We start from the raw sequence: 16,433 nt of genomic DNA on the forward strand, positions 1-16,433 counted from the left end.
AAATATTTACTGTCAGTCACAGTACTGTTTCATAAGAGAAGCTCCTCGTTGGGCTTGTGATGCCCCCTGAGTGATGAGTGTAGTTCCTTCTCTACTAAACTATATTAAAACTACTGAAGCAAATACAATATTTTATAAAAGTAGAGGTTAACAGTACATATACAAATGTATGTTTGTGTTTACGGCAAGTAGAACTGGCCTTGTATAGTTTAACTTAAATGACTGACTTTACGGTCAATCTGGCCCGAGACATGGAATGCAAAAAGTAATCATCTGGTCATCAGACAGTTGGTCAAAAGACTGGGCCACTGGGAAGAATGGCTGGCTGATATCTTTTAATAACATGTCAGTTCCCAAGATCATTCTGACTGGAATAAAACTGGGGTTTCTCCACAATAACTTTGTAAACAAATTTCCAAAAGTACGAGTCAGACCCAGACTGGGATTCAAAATAGGCCCTGGCATTTTAAGTACACAGAGGCCCAAGCATCCCCCACCAGCCCAATAAATAGTAACTGTCTATGGCATCTTACAGCAGCCCCTATTGCATTTGCCAGAATCCACAGATTGCTAGTCTGGGCATGCCAAGAGCAGTGAATTGCAATATGATGTAAAAGGCCAACCTTTTGCAGTTGTGATTTATTTTCAGGCTCTGTTCCATCTTCTTCATACAAGTCAAAAACTTCATGGTTCATGTGATCCCCTTCTTCCACATCGGACATTCCATGATAATCAGACAAATTGAGTGAGCTGCATTCCAAGCTCATCTAACAAAACATACAAGCAGAACAATTCAGGGACAATTATACATTTTTTTTTACAATGTAGAATGCATACAATGTATAGAATTAAGGTGCTTTTATAAAGCTGTACTCTATAAACCCTATAAACAGGTTTGTTATCCAGAAATATATAGACATATAGCACTAACTTATAATATTATCACCTCTTTTGGATGTTCTGAACTGTAAATTCTAGTTCATGTGGGGAACGTTCTGCAGCTTCTATCGAGCTCTCCGCCTGCGAAATGTCATGCGAGTGAATAGACGAACTCTTCCTCTTCTGCGTCTTTTTCTGCGGATTTGAGCCCTGCCCTTTTGCTTTTCTTTGTCTGAAATCAGCAAGCTGCAAAGGAAATTAAATGAGAGATATAGGGATAGATAAGCAAGAAATATGTAACAAAGCCACAAAACCAAAAAGTGCATGCTATGGAAAACTTATCAACAGAGAAAGCTCATGTATGCTGTATCCAGCAATGGATAAATAATGCTGTAATGCCAAGACTAAATAGCTGTGTCTAGAAACAGTATCTGCGGTTAATAGTTTTACATTGTTTAAATCAATATGGACACCTAAAACACAAATCCACTGGACTGAAAAAGGGTAGACTCTAAACAACATGAGCAGCCTATAAAGGAAAGGCAGACACACTGCCACCTGAGAAAGATAAGCAGCTTGTGGTGGATTACAGACTGAGAAAGACAGGCTATTTCAGGGGATACTTATACCAGCATAAACTCAGTGTTAAACAATATGAGGAAGGGATGTAACAATAGAGACAGCAAACCCAACAGCTGCTAAATGGGCTTAGGAGTATGGAGAGACCTGTAGAGTTTTAGTGTATGTGTGTGTTGTGAGAATGCATACCTTTGCACAAGTTAATACTTTCATGTAACATGCTGAAAAGTATGCAATAGGAAGTGTATTACTTTAATAAATAAGAATTAGGGCAGAACCATCAGAATTCCCAACAGTTCAGACTTGTTACTATATTGCAACAAATTGATTTTATTTTATAAAAGTTGTTTTCTTTTTAGAATTTAAAGGGGGTGCAAACCCACAGTGTTGCCTAATTAAAAAAAAAAAAAAAATTATATACAAACATTATGCAATTTGTAAATGCAGTTGCTACTGAAAGCAGTATCTGTCTGTCCCTTGCTATTTGCTGCACAGCAGATTTTGAATATTTAACCAATGTAGCAGAAGCCAGTTGATTAACAATCTTGTAAGCTAGAATGCTATGAAATTGTTTCATAATTCAGAACCAGCAATGCAGAAAGGGACTAACAAATACAGATGTCACTTACAATTACATTCACAAATGTAAAATTTGCATTAAATACTGGAAAGAGGCATAGCACTGCAGGTATGCAGGCAATGCAGGTATTTTCTACCATTAGACACCTTAGTTAGGGATTTCTCTAATTGCCCCATGAGTCAATGCCCAATTACCAAACAAAAACACATTTGGTTGAAGAAACAGTATAAAGCAATGTGAAAGATAATATATAGCCCACTTACAATACATAAGTTTAGGGCAAAGACAATTGGGGTCATTAGTCTTCAAATATTTTAAAAGACTACAATGGCTAATTCCACACCCAAATGTACAAATCGCCCTGTATGAAAACAATTAAGTTTTAAATAAACGGGCCGACTAGTTGTCCAATGTATGAAACCCACTTATTGTACAGCGCTGTGGAATATGTTGGCGCTTTATAAATAAATGTCTTCGCCTTAAACATTCTATATGTAGCTTGTTGGATCTATTTTCCAGAATGTTTGGTAGGTGAGATTTTCTGGATAAAGGGTTTTTCCATAATATTGTTCACAATAGCTTAAGTCTACATAAAAAACATTGAAACATTAAAGGACATGTAAACCCCACACACAAAAATGTAATCAGTGAACAGCCTCTTTGAAATCTTTCAATACCTGCCACACTGGTTGTCCAGAGGTTAATAGTAAGGCTGCAGTGTTCCCTTTATCACTTAGATTTCCTTCTCCTCCTGTAACCCACTCGGCCCCCTCTAAACTCAGATTACTAAATATGCCCCCCCAGTCTAGCAGCCAGTAAAGAGATGGCATTGCTGGTTCCCATATAAACTCACCTCTAGCTGTCTGCTTCAGTTTTTTCTCCTGAGCTCAGCTTTACCATTACAGTGCTCAAACAAAGCAGAACTTTTATCAGAGACAGTTCTGCCTGTGTGAGCCTGTATTCTTGATTAAATGTATGCTGAATGAGGGCCTGTGTGTGTATGCTGCTTGCAGATTTAAATGTATCTGCTTATGTATCAGAGGAAAAATGGCCACCGGGTGAAAGCTGCTATTTGCTTTAGGAAAATGTGATGGTGCTGGCAAGCGGAGGGGATATATGCAGTACAAATGATGCCATTTGGGTGGGGGAGACATGCCCAACTGATATACATTGTAGGCAAATGTAGGTTTTATATGTCCTTTAAATAAACCAATCTGGATTGTTTTGCCACCAACATGGATTCATGAGCTTAGTTACCATCAAATACAAGTAAAGGAAAATAATTAAAAAAACCCAAACAATTATTTACTTAAAAATGGGCCCCATGACAGGGATCCCCCTGGCCCCTTATGGTATATTCTCAGACTACTCATTCAACTATGTTCACAATTTCTATCTTACCATAAAGCTCCAGTAATCTACAGTTTGTATTTTATGTTTGTATACACTGTGATATTTGGAAAGTAGCCTGTATGTCTTTTACCACCTTTATTTGAAATAAAACATATTGAAAAAAAAAAAAAAAAAAAAGGGCTCTATGCAAGATGTCCTTCCCATAATTCAGGAGTGGATTTAACCTCGCACTATAGTATTATAGGGTGCACTAGCATGGGCGTCCACAGAAGGGGGCAAGAGGGGGCACTTGCCCCCCCCTGGAAAAGTAGCAAAAAAACCAAAAACCTTACTCCGTTTCTGCACTTTCCCCTCAAGCCCGTTTTTGCTGTGCTCTGATTGGATCTTTCTTCTTGTGGATTCACCAATCAGAGCACAGCTTCCTTGACAGACAGTAAAATTGACCAATCAGAGCACAGATGCACACAGGGATCGGGAGATTTTGCAAACTGGAAACAGAAATAAAGACTGAAAAGATGAATCTGCAGCTGTAACTTTACCCGAGAACCAACTCTCAACTTTTGCTGCAGTTTTCATCCCACAGGTACTATACAGTTCTAAAGAATCACTAGCTGACATTAAATTGTTTAATTTATAATCTATCCCCTACCCTAACACATGGAGGGTAAGTTAACTCTTTCCCTCTGAAAAAGCTCATTGTGTGTTTATATATGTGTTGTTGTTTTTTGCACTTACTATTTTTTTTTTTTTTTTGTCATTGTTTTGTTCATTTATAGTTAGTTACAGTGGGGCCAATGCTGTGTATCAGTGCCAGTGTTATAGTGCCAGGGCCTGAATATCTGCCATCAGTACCCACTGCTCCTCATGGCATATAATGTGCTGGGTTTGTAAATACGGACTGCATCTCACTGTATATAATGGGGAGTCAGTACCCACTGCCTTTCTTGCTATAAAACTAACATAAACACATCTAAAGGGGTGGTTCACTTTTAAGTTAACCTTTAGTATGTTATAAAATGGCCTATTCCTAGCAACTTTGCAATTGGTCTTCCTAATTAATTTTTTTGAATAATTTGCCTTTCTCTTCTGCCTCTATACAGATTTCAAATGGGGGCCAAAAAATATTGCTCTGCGAGGCTACAATTTTATTATTATTATAATTTTGTATTACTTATTTTTCCAAGTAGGCCCCTTAACTATTCATATTCCCATCTCTTGTTTAAATCACTACCTGGTTGCTAGGGTAAATAAGACCCTAGCAACCAGATAGCTGCTGAAATACCAAATGGAGAGCTGCTGAACAAAAAGCTAAATAACTGAAAAACCATTAAAAATAAAAGTGAATTCGAATGCGAACTACCCCTTTAAGCTAACTGATCCCAAACACAAATGTTTGCAGATCCCCTAACAGAAGTGCGCGTATGAATACTTTTACTACTAATACTAAACATTTTAGGGTAAAAAAAAAAAGCACCCCCACCCGCACTTTTGTACAGTATCCCTGGGAGTCAGTGGGAACGGCAAGAGGTAGTTGGGAGGTTAACTTTTTACGTCAGCAGTGAATCCACTAAGTGTCACATTAGCTGTAGGTCAGTCTGTGTATGGGCCATATTTAGCCTCCCCTAGTATCATCCTGCAAAAAAAAAAAAATATATATATATTTATCTGTTGCAGGATGATGCTAGCTTACTTGCCCCCCCTTGGAAAATTTTCTGCGGACGCCCATGTGCACTAGTGTTAATGAAGTTATACAAATTGAGAGAAATAAAGAACACTTGGAGTTTAGGCACACCTATTTGAACTTTTATTAAAACACAATCTTTTATTTAGCCTCAATTAAAAACCTAACTTTTAAAATTCCAAAAGGAGAGAGGAAAAGAAGAAAAAAAGGTGTTAAAACCTAAGATTATCCCTATACCTATTAGGGGAGTGCTGCTGGCTGAACTCTAGCTAGCAAATTCTAACTTTTGTTACAATGTTTCAGATTACTTTGGGTATACTTATTCCCTTATTTGTAACTAATTAGTACATGCAATGTAACAGTCCGAACCAACATGGATACATAACACACACTTTGTTATCATTCAGGTGTGTATGGGGAGAGTTGTTCTTAACCCTTACTTCAAGGATAAGAGCTTAATAAGCGAATAAGGTTATTGAGATTGTTCTATTTGATATCAGGAGGGAATTTTTTTCTTTTTTGGTCACTTGCCCATTGACAAACACTGCTTATCCTAACTAGATGTATTCAGCTCATTGCTGATTCTGTTCTTTGACAATCACAGATCGATAGGTATTAGATCAACCCAGGTAAGTGTTTTGCTCTAGTTCGAATATGTATTTTGTTCGTTTTTAATCTACGGATTCATATACAAACCGGGTGGTAAGTAAATTACAATGTTCTACTTCATTACCTAGAGATCATGACACCAAGAGGTTTACCGGTTTACTACATTCACAAAAATTGGATATATTAGTCACACGGGTAAGTATATTTGTGTTCAAGCCAAATAAGTGTTATATTGGACTTCGGTTGATGTTTCTGGATTTTTACTTTATTGCATGTCAATAAATCCATTTAAAAAACAAGATGTCATGTCTTTATTTACATCAAGTGCTCTGCAGAATATGGACTTCACTTGATGGTATTGTTTAGTGCGGTGTGTGAGATAAACACAAATAATTAGCACACTATAATGCAGATTCAGGGGCGCCAAATATATCCCCTACCTGGCACAAATGCGAGTATGTCTGACCTTACTGTGGTACATTGCCGAACTATAATTGACGCCCGTTTCGCAAATGCTTTTTCAAGACAATGATGGTCCATTACGTAAGGATTCTTTTATACCCTCATCTACCAATCACTGAATTCTTATGGCTCTGCCTTTACCAGAATAAGTTAACCTTTACAACTCGTATCCAGTTATACAGAAGGATACGAGGTGGGTTCATATAATCTACAGGTTTATAGTCTTTAAAGCCATTTACGCGTGTTTTGCAAATGCTTTTTCAAGGCGATTATGGTCCATTACGTAGGGATTCTTTTATACCCTCATCTACCAATCACTGAATTCTTATGGCTCTGCCTTTACCAGAATAAGTTAACCCTTACAACTCGTATCCAGTTATATAGAGGGATGCGAGGTGGGTTCATATAATCTACAGGATTATAGTCTATAAGGCCTTCCCATAATTCAGAGCTTTCTGGATAATGGATTTCCAGAAAAAGGATCCCATACCTGTCCTACCAAATAATTGAAAGGGAATTCTGTCATGATTTTTGTGGTGTAGTTTAAATTTTTGAAATTACACGGTTTACATAGCAAATGATTCACACTATGATTTAACATTTTATTCTTGAACTCTTGTTCTGCTGATCGGCTGCTGAGGGGGAAAGGGAGGGGGGGTGATACCCCCAAAAAATCTGTTTGCGCTTTTAAAAAATTTATTTCAATGCAGCATTCAGCTGGAGAAGCTCTATTTACTTGATGCGTTTTGAAAAACACATGTTTTCCCATGACAGTATTCCTTTAAGGGCTCTGGCACACGGGGAGATTAGTTGCCCGCGACAAATCTCCCTTGTCACGGGCGACTAATCTCCCCGAGTTGCCATGACCCGCCATCCCACCGGCGACTTACAGGAAATCGTGCCGCCGAGTGTGCCATCCCGCCGGCGACTTACATGTTCACCGGTGGGATGGCGGGTCATGGCAACTCGGGGAGATTAGTCGCCCGCGAACATGGAGTTTTGTCGCGGGCGACTAATTTCCCCGTGTGCCAGAGCCCTAAGAATCAGCCAATCCTTAAAGATAAAGGTATTCAACTGAAGTAGTTATCCAGACTGCCCTCCATAGTGGTGCCAATATGACAGGTGTCTAACCCTGCCCAGACTCACAAGAGGTGGGATAAACCGGGGGGCATCCTCTCTTCTATCCTCACAGTGTTATTGCTATATCCTCTGTGTGAGTATTGATTTCCCTGCACTAATTGTCTTGGACAATAAACAGTTAAAATGCTCCTGGCGTCTGTTCCATGGTAAGTTTTGCACTACTACACAGTGGCAGTGGGAGGGATAGTTACACAACATCCTCCATAAGCACTTTCCATATAGCTTAGGCCCATCCTGCTGAAGCAGAGTCGAATGGACCCCATGCTCTATTCACTAGCTGGACACATTTGACTAATTACAGCCAAATAGGGGTTACCTATACAAATCAATATCTTCAGCTTGTGACCTGTGGATTTAGGACTCCAGCTACATTATCGATGAAGAAGCCTGTAGTTCAGCAACAGCTGGATTTCGCTACTTGACAGAAAAGCGGAGACGTGCACTGTACATGCAAAAGAAGTGATATTCACTCGTATAACTTTACATTTGCCTACACGTTATAATGTCCATATACAGTCCGCTCCCTCATGATGCTGTTTCCCCCTGAGTGACACCGCGGCTACAGACATCAGCCCTCTCACATAACACTGACAGCGCAGCAGCTTCGGGCACTAAAAAGTTCAAATTTAGCGCTCGGTACTTGCCGAAATCCCGGAGAAAGGGTCCCATAAACGGTATAAACTCAGCAGCAAAAGGTACAAAAAAGAACGTGACTTACGTACTCACCAGTCTTTCTCTGTCTCTAAAGTCCAAGTCTAACTTTTGAATTCAGTTTCCGGGGGACTGATAAACAGTAAGAGCGGGAACCAAAGCGCGAACCAAAAGGCACTTCCGCGGGTGCTTAAAAAAATATTCCGATGGATTATGGTTCCGGGCGCAGAAGGTCCCCCTTGTGGCAATGGTCAGTAGGTGTTTGGTTTTTTTTTTTTGTTTTTTTTAAATCCATAGAGTTTTGAGGGTTGACATTCGATTCCCCATTTTTTGTTAGTGTTTACATAATTATTTCAACATTTCATTCACCGAACACAGACTTCTGCTGCGTTATTTCCCTTATCCCGGGAGACGTGAGTTTTGGTTGTGCTGGTAAAGGAAGCGATGAACGCTTAATTTTAGTTGTTTTCTTATGCAGACAGTTTTTTATTTGTGCCTTGAAGTTGGTTTCTTCGGTAAATAAGAAACTGGTGTTTTGAAGAATTAGACCTTGGGCCACAGATTGAAACGTACACATTGATAGGCAGGGTTTTTTTTTTTTTGAAGCCCCGCTGTGCTTCATCCACCCAGTGCAAAAAAAAGTGCTCACATTAAAGTGCCACACATAGCGCAAAGGGTGCAATGACTTAGGGGCACATTTACTAATCCACGAACGTCCGAAAAGCGCCCGAATGCATTTTTTTCGCAATGATCGGTATTTTGCGATTTCTTCGTAAATTGTTGCGACTTTTTCTTAGCCATTACGACTTGCTCGTAAATTGTCACGACTTTTTTGTAGCCATTACGACTTGCTCGTAAATTGTCGCAACTTTTTCGTAGCCATTACGACTTGCTCGTAAATTGTCGCTACTCGTAGCTGTCGTGCCGAGTACGAAAGTTTCGGATTCATTCAAGCTTCAGTATCGTGACTTTCCTTGGGCCAGGTTGGAGCTGCAGAGTGCTATTGAGTCCTATGGGAGGCTTCCAAAATCATGCAAAGTCGCAAAGGTTTGCCCGCTGTTTACGAGCGCTCAATACAAAAAAGTCGCGACAATTTACGAGCAAGTCGTAATGGCTGCGAAAAAGTCGCGACAATTTACGAGCAAGTCGTAATGGCTACGAAAAAGTTGTGACAATTTACGAAAAAGTCGTGACGGCGACAAAGAAATCGCAAAAAATATGAAAAAGTCGCAAAATGTTCGTTTCCAATCCAATTTTTTCACATTCGGGATTCGGATTCGTGGATTAGTAAATCCGCCCCTTGGACTCTAAAGAGGCTAAGTCCATAAAAACTCCGGGTCCACCTTGCCAAAAGGCACAAAAATGGTCCTAGAATTTCTTCAGGAACCCCCTCGCCTGGAACCCGTTTATCCCCAACCCCCCCCTGCCAAAAGGCCTGCAGGTGGCAAGGGTCTTCAGATCCCCTTCGCCACAAGGCTAGGGGGATACCTTTATCCATTCCCCCAAATCCCAAATAAGTGCTAAAAATAAGTGCTAAAAATGAATGAAGAAAGAAAAAAACATATATACATATAAATACATAAAAAAAAGTGGCTTTAAAAAGCCCCAGCCTTTCGGCCGGAATATAAAAATATGTACAGTGGGCATCAAACTGTTCAGAAGACCTGGGGTTCATATTTAGGGTGTTTTATATAGCTATCTATAGCTTTATCCTACATAACATTATGTAAATGTGTTGATTTTGCAGGAGCTGAAATGACAGAAATAATAGATCATATGGGGGTATGTTCACATTGGGGCCCCTACATGCCACATTCTTAGGTAAACCTATACATATTGGGTATCAAATTCAGGGTGTTTTATCTTGGTACCTAATGATATGTGGGAGATAAGATGCTGCAAAGTGGAAGCTTTGAGGGGATTTTTGGAAATGTTATCAAAATTGCCAACTTTAGGAAAGCTGTGTGGCTTGGTACTTTGGAGTAGAAAGACACGGGTACCCATTTTGAATTCCGTGGAATGTGTGCTTTCCAAAAATATATGGCTTTCTGCCTTTTCAGCATACTTTTTTGTAGCTTTATCCCACATAAAATGATAGAAATTTATTCTGGATTCCCTGGAATCTGTTCTTTCCAAAAATGTATAATTTTCTGGGATAAACCTAGTGGAATTTGTGGTATTGAAATCTAAAGTATGCAGCTTTCTGAAGCAGTGTTTTGGAAATTCGGTAGTGTACTGCTGGGAGTTTTTGACAAAAGTGAGAAATCTCCATAAAACTATATATATTTGGTATTGGTAATGTTCAGGAAACATGGGACTTTCCAAATCAGTTGTATTTTTGTGCATAAAATAATTTATGTTTCTGGTGTATGTGTTTATATTATGGAAAATATGATTTTTTTTTTAAAGTGATGATTCATTTTTTAGACATTTAGAAGCTTGTTACAGAATGTCCTGAAAAAAATGATATATTGTTTTCCTGGGTAACCTAAGAGTCCCCCAGAGGAAAAGTCCCTAAAGTGCAAAAACTGTGGGGCAGTACAAGGTCTGCTTTAGCCAAAAGTTGTTTAGAATTGGCCATCATATGACATACGAATTAGTGTTTAGTAATCACTTCTGTTACTTTGTATTACGTTTATTTCTGTTTAGGTCCTCTCCTATAAATATATCAGTTTCTCATTCAAACCAATGGCTGGTTGCTAAGGTAATGTGGACCCCAGCAACTGGTTAACTGCTGAAATTCCAAACTGGGGAGTTGCTGAAGACCAATTGTAAATTGTCTAAGAATATTACTCTCTACATCATACTAAAAGTTAACACAAAGGTGGTCAACCCCTTTAAACATTAAATAAACCCAGCAGCTACCATAAAGTGCAAGCTCCTACTTTATATTACAGAGTAACAGGTATTAATTCTTAAAAATTAGAATTGCTTAGAATTTTTTTGGCTTTCCCTTAATCTGGAGCATTGTGGATAACAGGTTTCCAGAAAGAGATTTGCAGACAAAGTTTAAGTGCAAAACCCACATATGCAGTGATTTGCAGCTCAACATTCGTGGTGTACTGGGTAGTTAAATTCTTAATATAGAAACAAAATCAAAAGAAAAACCCATACTGGCACCTCCCCACTTAGTGATTACTAAATCCTTATTGAGAAATGATAGGTATTTTTAATGTAGACTATTAAAAGTTAAATGTTAGGGCTGTGGCACACGGGGAGGTTAGTCGCCCGCGACAAATCTCCCTTGTCGTGGGCAACTAATCTCCCTGAAATGCCATCCCACCGGCGAGAATGGCATAAGCGGCGCTGGAATTTCCCCGAAATCGTGGAAGTTTCCTCTCTTGCCGGTGGTATGGCAGTCCGAGGAGATTAGTCGCCTGGACAAGGGAGATTTGTCACGAGCGACTAATCTCCCTGTTCTCAGGCGACTAATCTCCCCGAGTTGCCATCAGTTGCCATCCCACCGGCGAACATGTAAGTCGCCAGTGGGATGGCACACGCGGCGGCGCGATTTCGGCAAATCGCCGAAAATGCCTCGCGAGGCAACTTCGGTGATTTGCCGAAATCGCCTGCACAGCGTGTACCATCCCACCAGCGACTTACATGTTCGCCGGTGGGATGGTAGTTCGGGGAGATTAGTCGCCCGTGACAAGGGAGATTTGTCGCGGGCAACTAATCTCCCCGTGTGCCAGAGCCCTTATAGCAGGGGTCCCCAACCTTTCTCTCTCAGGAGCCACAGTCAAATGTAAAAAGACTTGGAGAGCAACACAAGCATCATAAAAGTTCATAGAGGTGCCTAATAAGGGCTAAGATTGGCTATTAGGGAGCCTCTATGCACCCTATCAGCTTACAGGGGGCTTTATTTGGTAGTAAATCTTGTTTTTATTTAACCAAAACTTGCCCACAAGTCAGGAATTCAAAAATAACTACCTGGTTTGGGCGCACTGAGGGGTTGGGGAGCAACATGTTGCCACAGAGCCACTGGTTGGGGATCACTGCCTTATAGTATCAAACTCTGCTTTCTCAATTAGTGTTTAGTAATCACTAAGCCAGTATGGGGTTTTCTTTTGATTTTGTTTGTGTATTTTAGATAAGGGATCCCATATCTGTACCTACCAATGTTGATACCTACCAATACTTAATTGTCCAATTACTTTCTATTAGACAATTAAGAAATAGAAGTCAGTAGGAAAGCTTCAAGAGATTCTTCAGTGTAAAAAGTCTTTGATAAGTATGAATAATAAAAAAATTGTAACATCAAAGTTATATGGTAGGTCCAATTTAATTTATGGCTTTTGATGGTTAGGACAAGCTATAAGCAGTACCACCTTGTGTTTGAGTGTAAACATGTTCTCCCCACTTCCTCAATGGTGTTAGAAAGCCAATCTGAGCATGGTAGAACAGCAACTATACCTGCTGCAGCGCAAGCCCGGACTGGGATACAGAATAGGCCCTGGCATTTCAAGTACACAGAGGCCTAATCAGCCTCCCCCACCAGCCCACTAAATATTTACTGTCTATGGCATCTTACAGCAGCCAATCTGGCATTTGCCAGAATCCACAGATTGCTTGACTGAGTGCCACAGACAAGTGTGTTTGCCATTGAAAGGAATGAGGAGTAGGTATTGGTGGGGAAGGGATTGGCAATTGTTGTTCTTTGTACCTCTCGCTACTTTGCCTTGTTATAATTAACATGCTAACTTGGAGTAAGGCTCTCCAGTCAGTAACCCAGTAATTCTATCCTGTTTATCTGTGTTTCTTTAGCATAGGCCGAGTGTGCTGCAATGCTGCTCTCCCTGGGACATCAGGAATCTATTGTCCGACTGCAGAATGCTCTCCTTGACTGAAGACCTTGCTCTTTCTGTGACGGAGTGGCTTGGCCCTACAATACAATTTTTATAAAAATTTCAATAAAAAAAACCATACCTGTAACTGTCACTGCTGGTAGCTGTTTTTTTGGGGGTCTGAATCAGAAGGTAAAAACACACACCCATAAAAATCTGTTATGAAATATTTTGCTGGGTACAAACAGCCACGGGCATTTAATCTCAGAACTGGCATTGCCACTGATCGCCACCCTTAGCGGGTGTCAAACATTTTTAGTCATGTTTTAGTGCTTCAATCATTAGGCAATTCTGCGGTCAGGATAGGGCCCTTCTACTGTCTTTTGGAAGCATGAGGTCAAGGGTTGCTACCCCTGTCTAATGCCCCCTGTGGATTGGTGTAGCTTTTTTATTATCCATCACCCTCCACTTCTTATTTTTTCCCTATACTGTAATAACACAATACCCATTTCAATGACTGTTAGTTCAGATAGCTGCACCTAGACCTCAGCTCTGCTTTGATAAACACAGACCATCTCTTTATTGGTCTTAGTTCACGTGCTTGAAGGTAACACTATTATAAATGTCTTGGGACGGCCATAGGGAGCCCACCAACAAGATCTTTGTCCTGGGCCCACTGGCACCTCAATTCAGCCCTGGCATGGATTTTCGGATTTGACGGGCAGCAGTGTCGGACTGGGGTGCCAAGGGCCCACCAGAAAACCTTAGGCCCACTTTGCCCTTCTCTGTACATTCACTTTATTTAGTCTCTTAATTCTTTTTACATACTATTATCTATACTTTCCTCCATTTCTTTTCATATAGAATTGAGTAATGGCTATGGTATAGCCATACAAGGCATACAATGGCAAGGTGAGCAGGAGGGTCCACTGACACCTGGGCCCACCGGGAGTTTTCCGGGTATCCTGGTTGGCCAGTCCAACACTGAAGGGCAGTAACATTTGCAAAGAAGATACTGTAAGTAAATGGCACACATGGGATGGAGGAGCATGGTAAAAGGGAAGAGAAGTGAACACAAGATCATTTTGGGATTGGATTGCAGATTTGTTACTAGAAATGTTGTACTTATGGAAATAGTCTATCTCCGAGTATGGTGACCTGGTTTTTCCACCAGGGTACTTTTAAATGTGGAGCTAAACGCTGCTTTGCCCTTATATGTGTAAAGGTAGGACAATTCATCAGTTGTAACACCAACTTTATTATTGTATATACAAGTGGTACATGCTTTGATCAGGTAGGGGACTGTATTTTGGACAACACCAGATACCAGCATCATATTAGAGACTTACATATATAGATGCTAAACTGGCCCAGAGCAGTTACCAGTAGTAAGCAATCGGTTTTGATCAGACTATTGTTAAAGGAAAACTATACCCCCAAACAGTGTAGGTCTCTATAAAATATATTGCATAAACAAGCTCATATGTAAAACCATTAAATAAACCATTTTCATAAAAATATACTTTTTTAGTAGTGTGCGCTACTAAAAAGCCCCGCCCCGCCCCCACTTCCTGTTCAGGTCTCTCATCAATGAAAAAACCCTGCTATTGCACAGACTGGCTCCTGCTGCCTCCAGGCATGCCCAGAAGTCTCTCCAGGCTGACTACAGGTAGTCCAATTGAAGAGAGAACTGAACAGGAAGTGGGGGCGGGGCTTCACTCTGCACAAGGAAGCAAAGAAAAACGATCACCTTCTGACTGAGGATCCAGGTCAGAGAGAATGCATTCTATTCATTCCGGTGCAGGCACAGGTAGGGGCATATGGTGCATATGGCGCATATTTTCAGCAAGCGTTTTTCATCTTGCCGAAAATATATGCCATATGCCTGGTGTGGCATCAGCCTTAAAGGGGACCTGTCACCCTAAGAAATAATTCCAATTTATTTTCTATTGTGTTTGCAAAATTAACTTCACATACTATATAAATGATATAAATCTTGTTTCCTTCAGTCTTGGGAATATACAAATCACAGCCAGCAGGCAGCTGCCATTTTTGTGGGCACTGTTATTAAGGCAAGCTTTGTATCACCCCAAAATCTTGTGTATGTGCCAGAATGGGGGACCAGATGCCCAGGCCCATGCACTGGCTACACAGTTAGATGGTGAGAAGGTAGGGAGAATGCGAGTGCTGAATGGAAAGTTTAAGTAATTGTTTGCTCCGCCTCTATGCCTAAGGCATAGAGGCGGGGCAGGCAGTATATGATTGACGACTGGGATTTTTAAATGCATTTATATTGGGTTTAAATGTGTTAATATAAAAGTGGATTTTGGTTTCATGTTTAATTTGAAAAAGGTCTTTTATTATACAGCTTTTCATGTTTGGGTGACAGGTCCACTTTAACTGTGTGGTACCCTCACACCAAAATGAAGTTATAATATTAGGTTGGAACATATTAATTGTACATTTGCAGGCGGCCAAAGGAAACACTGTTTCCAATCTAAACATGCACTTCACATGATTTTAACACAGACTTGATATGAGGTAAAGTAGGCGCAACTAGAAATTTTAAATCTATGTCGCATCAGACATTACTGTATATAATGGTTCAATAATGTTTCTTGAGGATTTATACATTACAAAAATGAGGTGGTATTTTAATGGTGATTCACAGGGCCAGAACTAGGGTTAGGCAGAGGAGAGGTACCTCTCCTGCATACCCCTAGTACGCACTCTCTTGCCCCCACTGCTTGTCTTTGTGTGACAGCCCCCCACAAAGTCAAAGGGTGGGGGTGCAGTGTTATGGTAACAGGCCTGGTTGCCTATGGCGCCTAGTTGGCTTTGTCCACCCCTGGTGATTCATATATTATACTATGCAATAGAATTATTATGGCACATTATAGGCAGAGTGCAGGTCCTCCCTTCATTATACATTGCATATTTACCGGCAATTTACACAGTATGTGCAAACATACAGATAAGGATTCATATTCCGAAGTTGCACGAAGTTGCCTGCAGGAGGAAACTTCACGTGACTTTGGATTACCAAAGTGATACGAAGTGCTGAAAGCCTTTTCGGAGCGGTTTGTCTACGGCCCTGTGGGTTCTTGCCCTAAGGGCTCTGGCACACGGGGAGATTAGTCACCCGCGTGTCCTAAAAGGATGGAGTATTAGTATTTATCTAAATTAATTATCTAAATTGTCCTGAATTAGTTGGGGGTGGGGGGTAATCTGGTTGTAATTCAACAAACAGATAAAGAACAGACACTTTAATTTGAAAGTGTTACTAGCCAGAATTAAAAGGGGAATGTTATTCTATCTGCATACCTTTATGAAAATAAAATGAATAGAAGCGTTATTTACAATAGGGAGTTTCCAGGTATCTAATTTACTTTCAAAACTACTCATGTCATGTTGCTTTGTGACTTGTGTGTTTGTTTGCAACTGACTTAGATTTGTGTGTTTGTTTGTAGTGTATGTTTCTAACCCCCTTTGTTGTTTTGATTTGCTTTTGTCTGTTCTGTTTACTAGTGTACTTTCTCAGGACATGGGAGTATGAAATGAATAGACCTCATGCTAAGCAGAACAAATTCTTAGGGTGCCTACAAAACACCTTGCAACCCCCCCCCCCCCCCACACACACACACACACACACACAACTAACCAAGCATAATGATATACAGGGAAATCTACAAGTGTATATGTAGGTTTAGCCCAA

At 40.3% G+C, this 16,433-nt stretch overlaps 1 protein-coding gene and 1 long non-coding RNA gene across 6 annotated transcripts in view; one reads left to right on the top strand and one right to left on the bottom strand.

Annotated features, from left to right (window-relative positions):
* The window catches only part of pcnt (pericentrin), a 61,468-nt gene extending 53,371 nt beyond the window's left edge, over nucleotides 1-8,097 (bottom strand). For 3 of the 5 annotated variants that reach the window (XM_002932007.5, XM_004917890.4, XM_004917889.4), the window contains exons 1-3: nucleotides 8,010-8,097; nucleotides 947-1,125; nucleotides 624-767 (exon numbers count right to left, since the gene is read on the bottom strand). In XM_002932007.5, the coding sequence (XP_002932053.3) occupies nucleotides 624-767 (144 nt within the window). In that variant the 5' untranslated portion in view covers nucleotides 947-1,125; nucleotides 8,010-8,097. Of the gene's footprint in view, nucleotides 1-623; nucleotides 768-946; nucleotides 1,126-8,001 lie in introns of all 5 variants that reach the window. The other 2 variants (XM_012970882.3, XM_018097381.2) reach the window with 2 other exon arrangements.
* On the top strand, nucleotides 8,095-12,872 carry LOC105948451. The gene is made up of 2 exons (XR_001171866.3): nucleotides 8,095-8,184; nucleotides 12,699-12,872. It is a non-coding gene; the product is annotated as an uncharacterized LOC105948451 (long non-coding RNA).
* Nucleotides 12,873-16,433: the final 3,561 nt, after the last annotated feature.

Source organism: Xenopus tropicalis, chromosome 9, assembly GCF_000004195.4.
Source record: "Xenopus tropicalis strain Nigerian chromosome 9, UCB_Xtro_10.0, whole genome shotgun sequence".
Lineage (NCBI taxonomy): Eukaryota > Metazoa > Chordata > Amphibia > Anura > Pipidae > Xenopus > Xenopus tropicalis.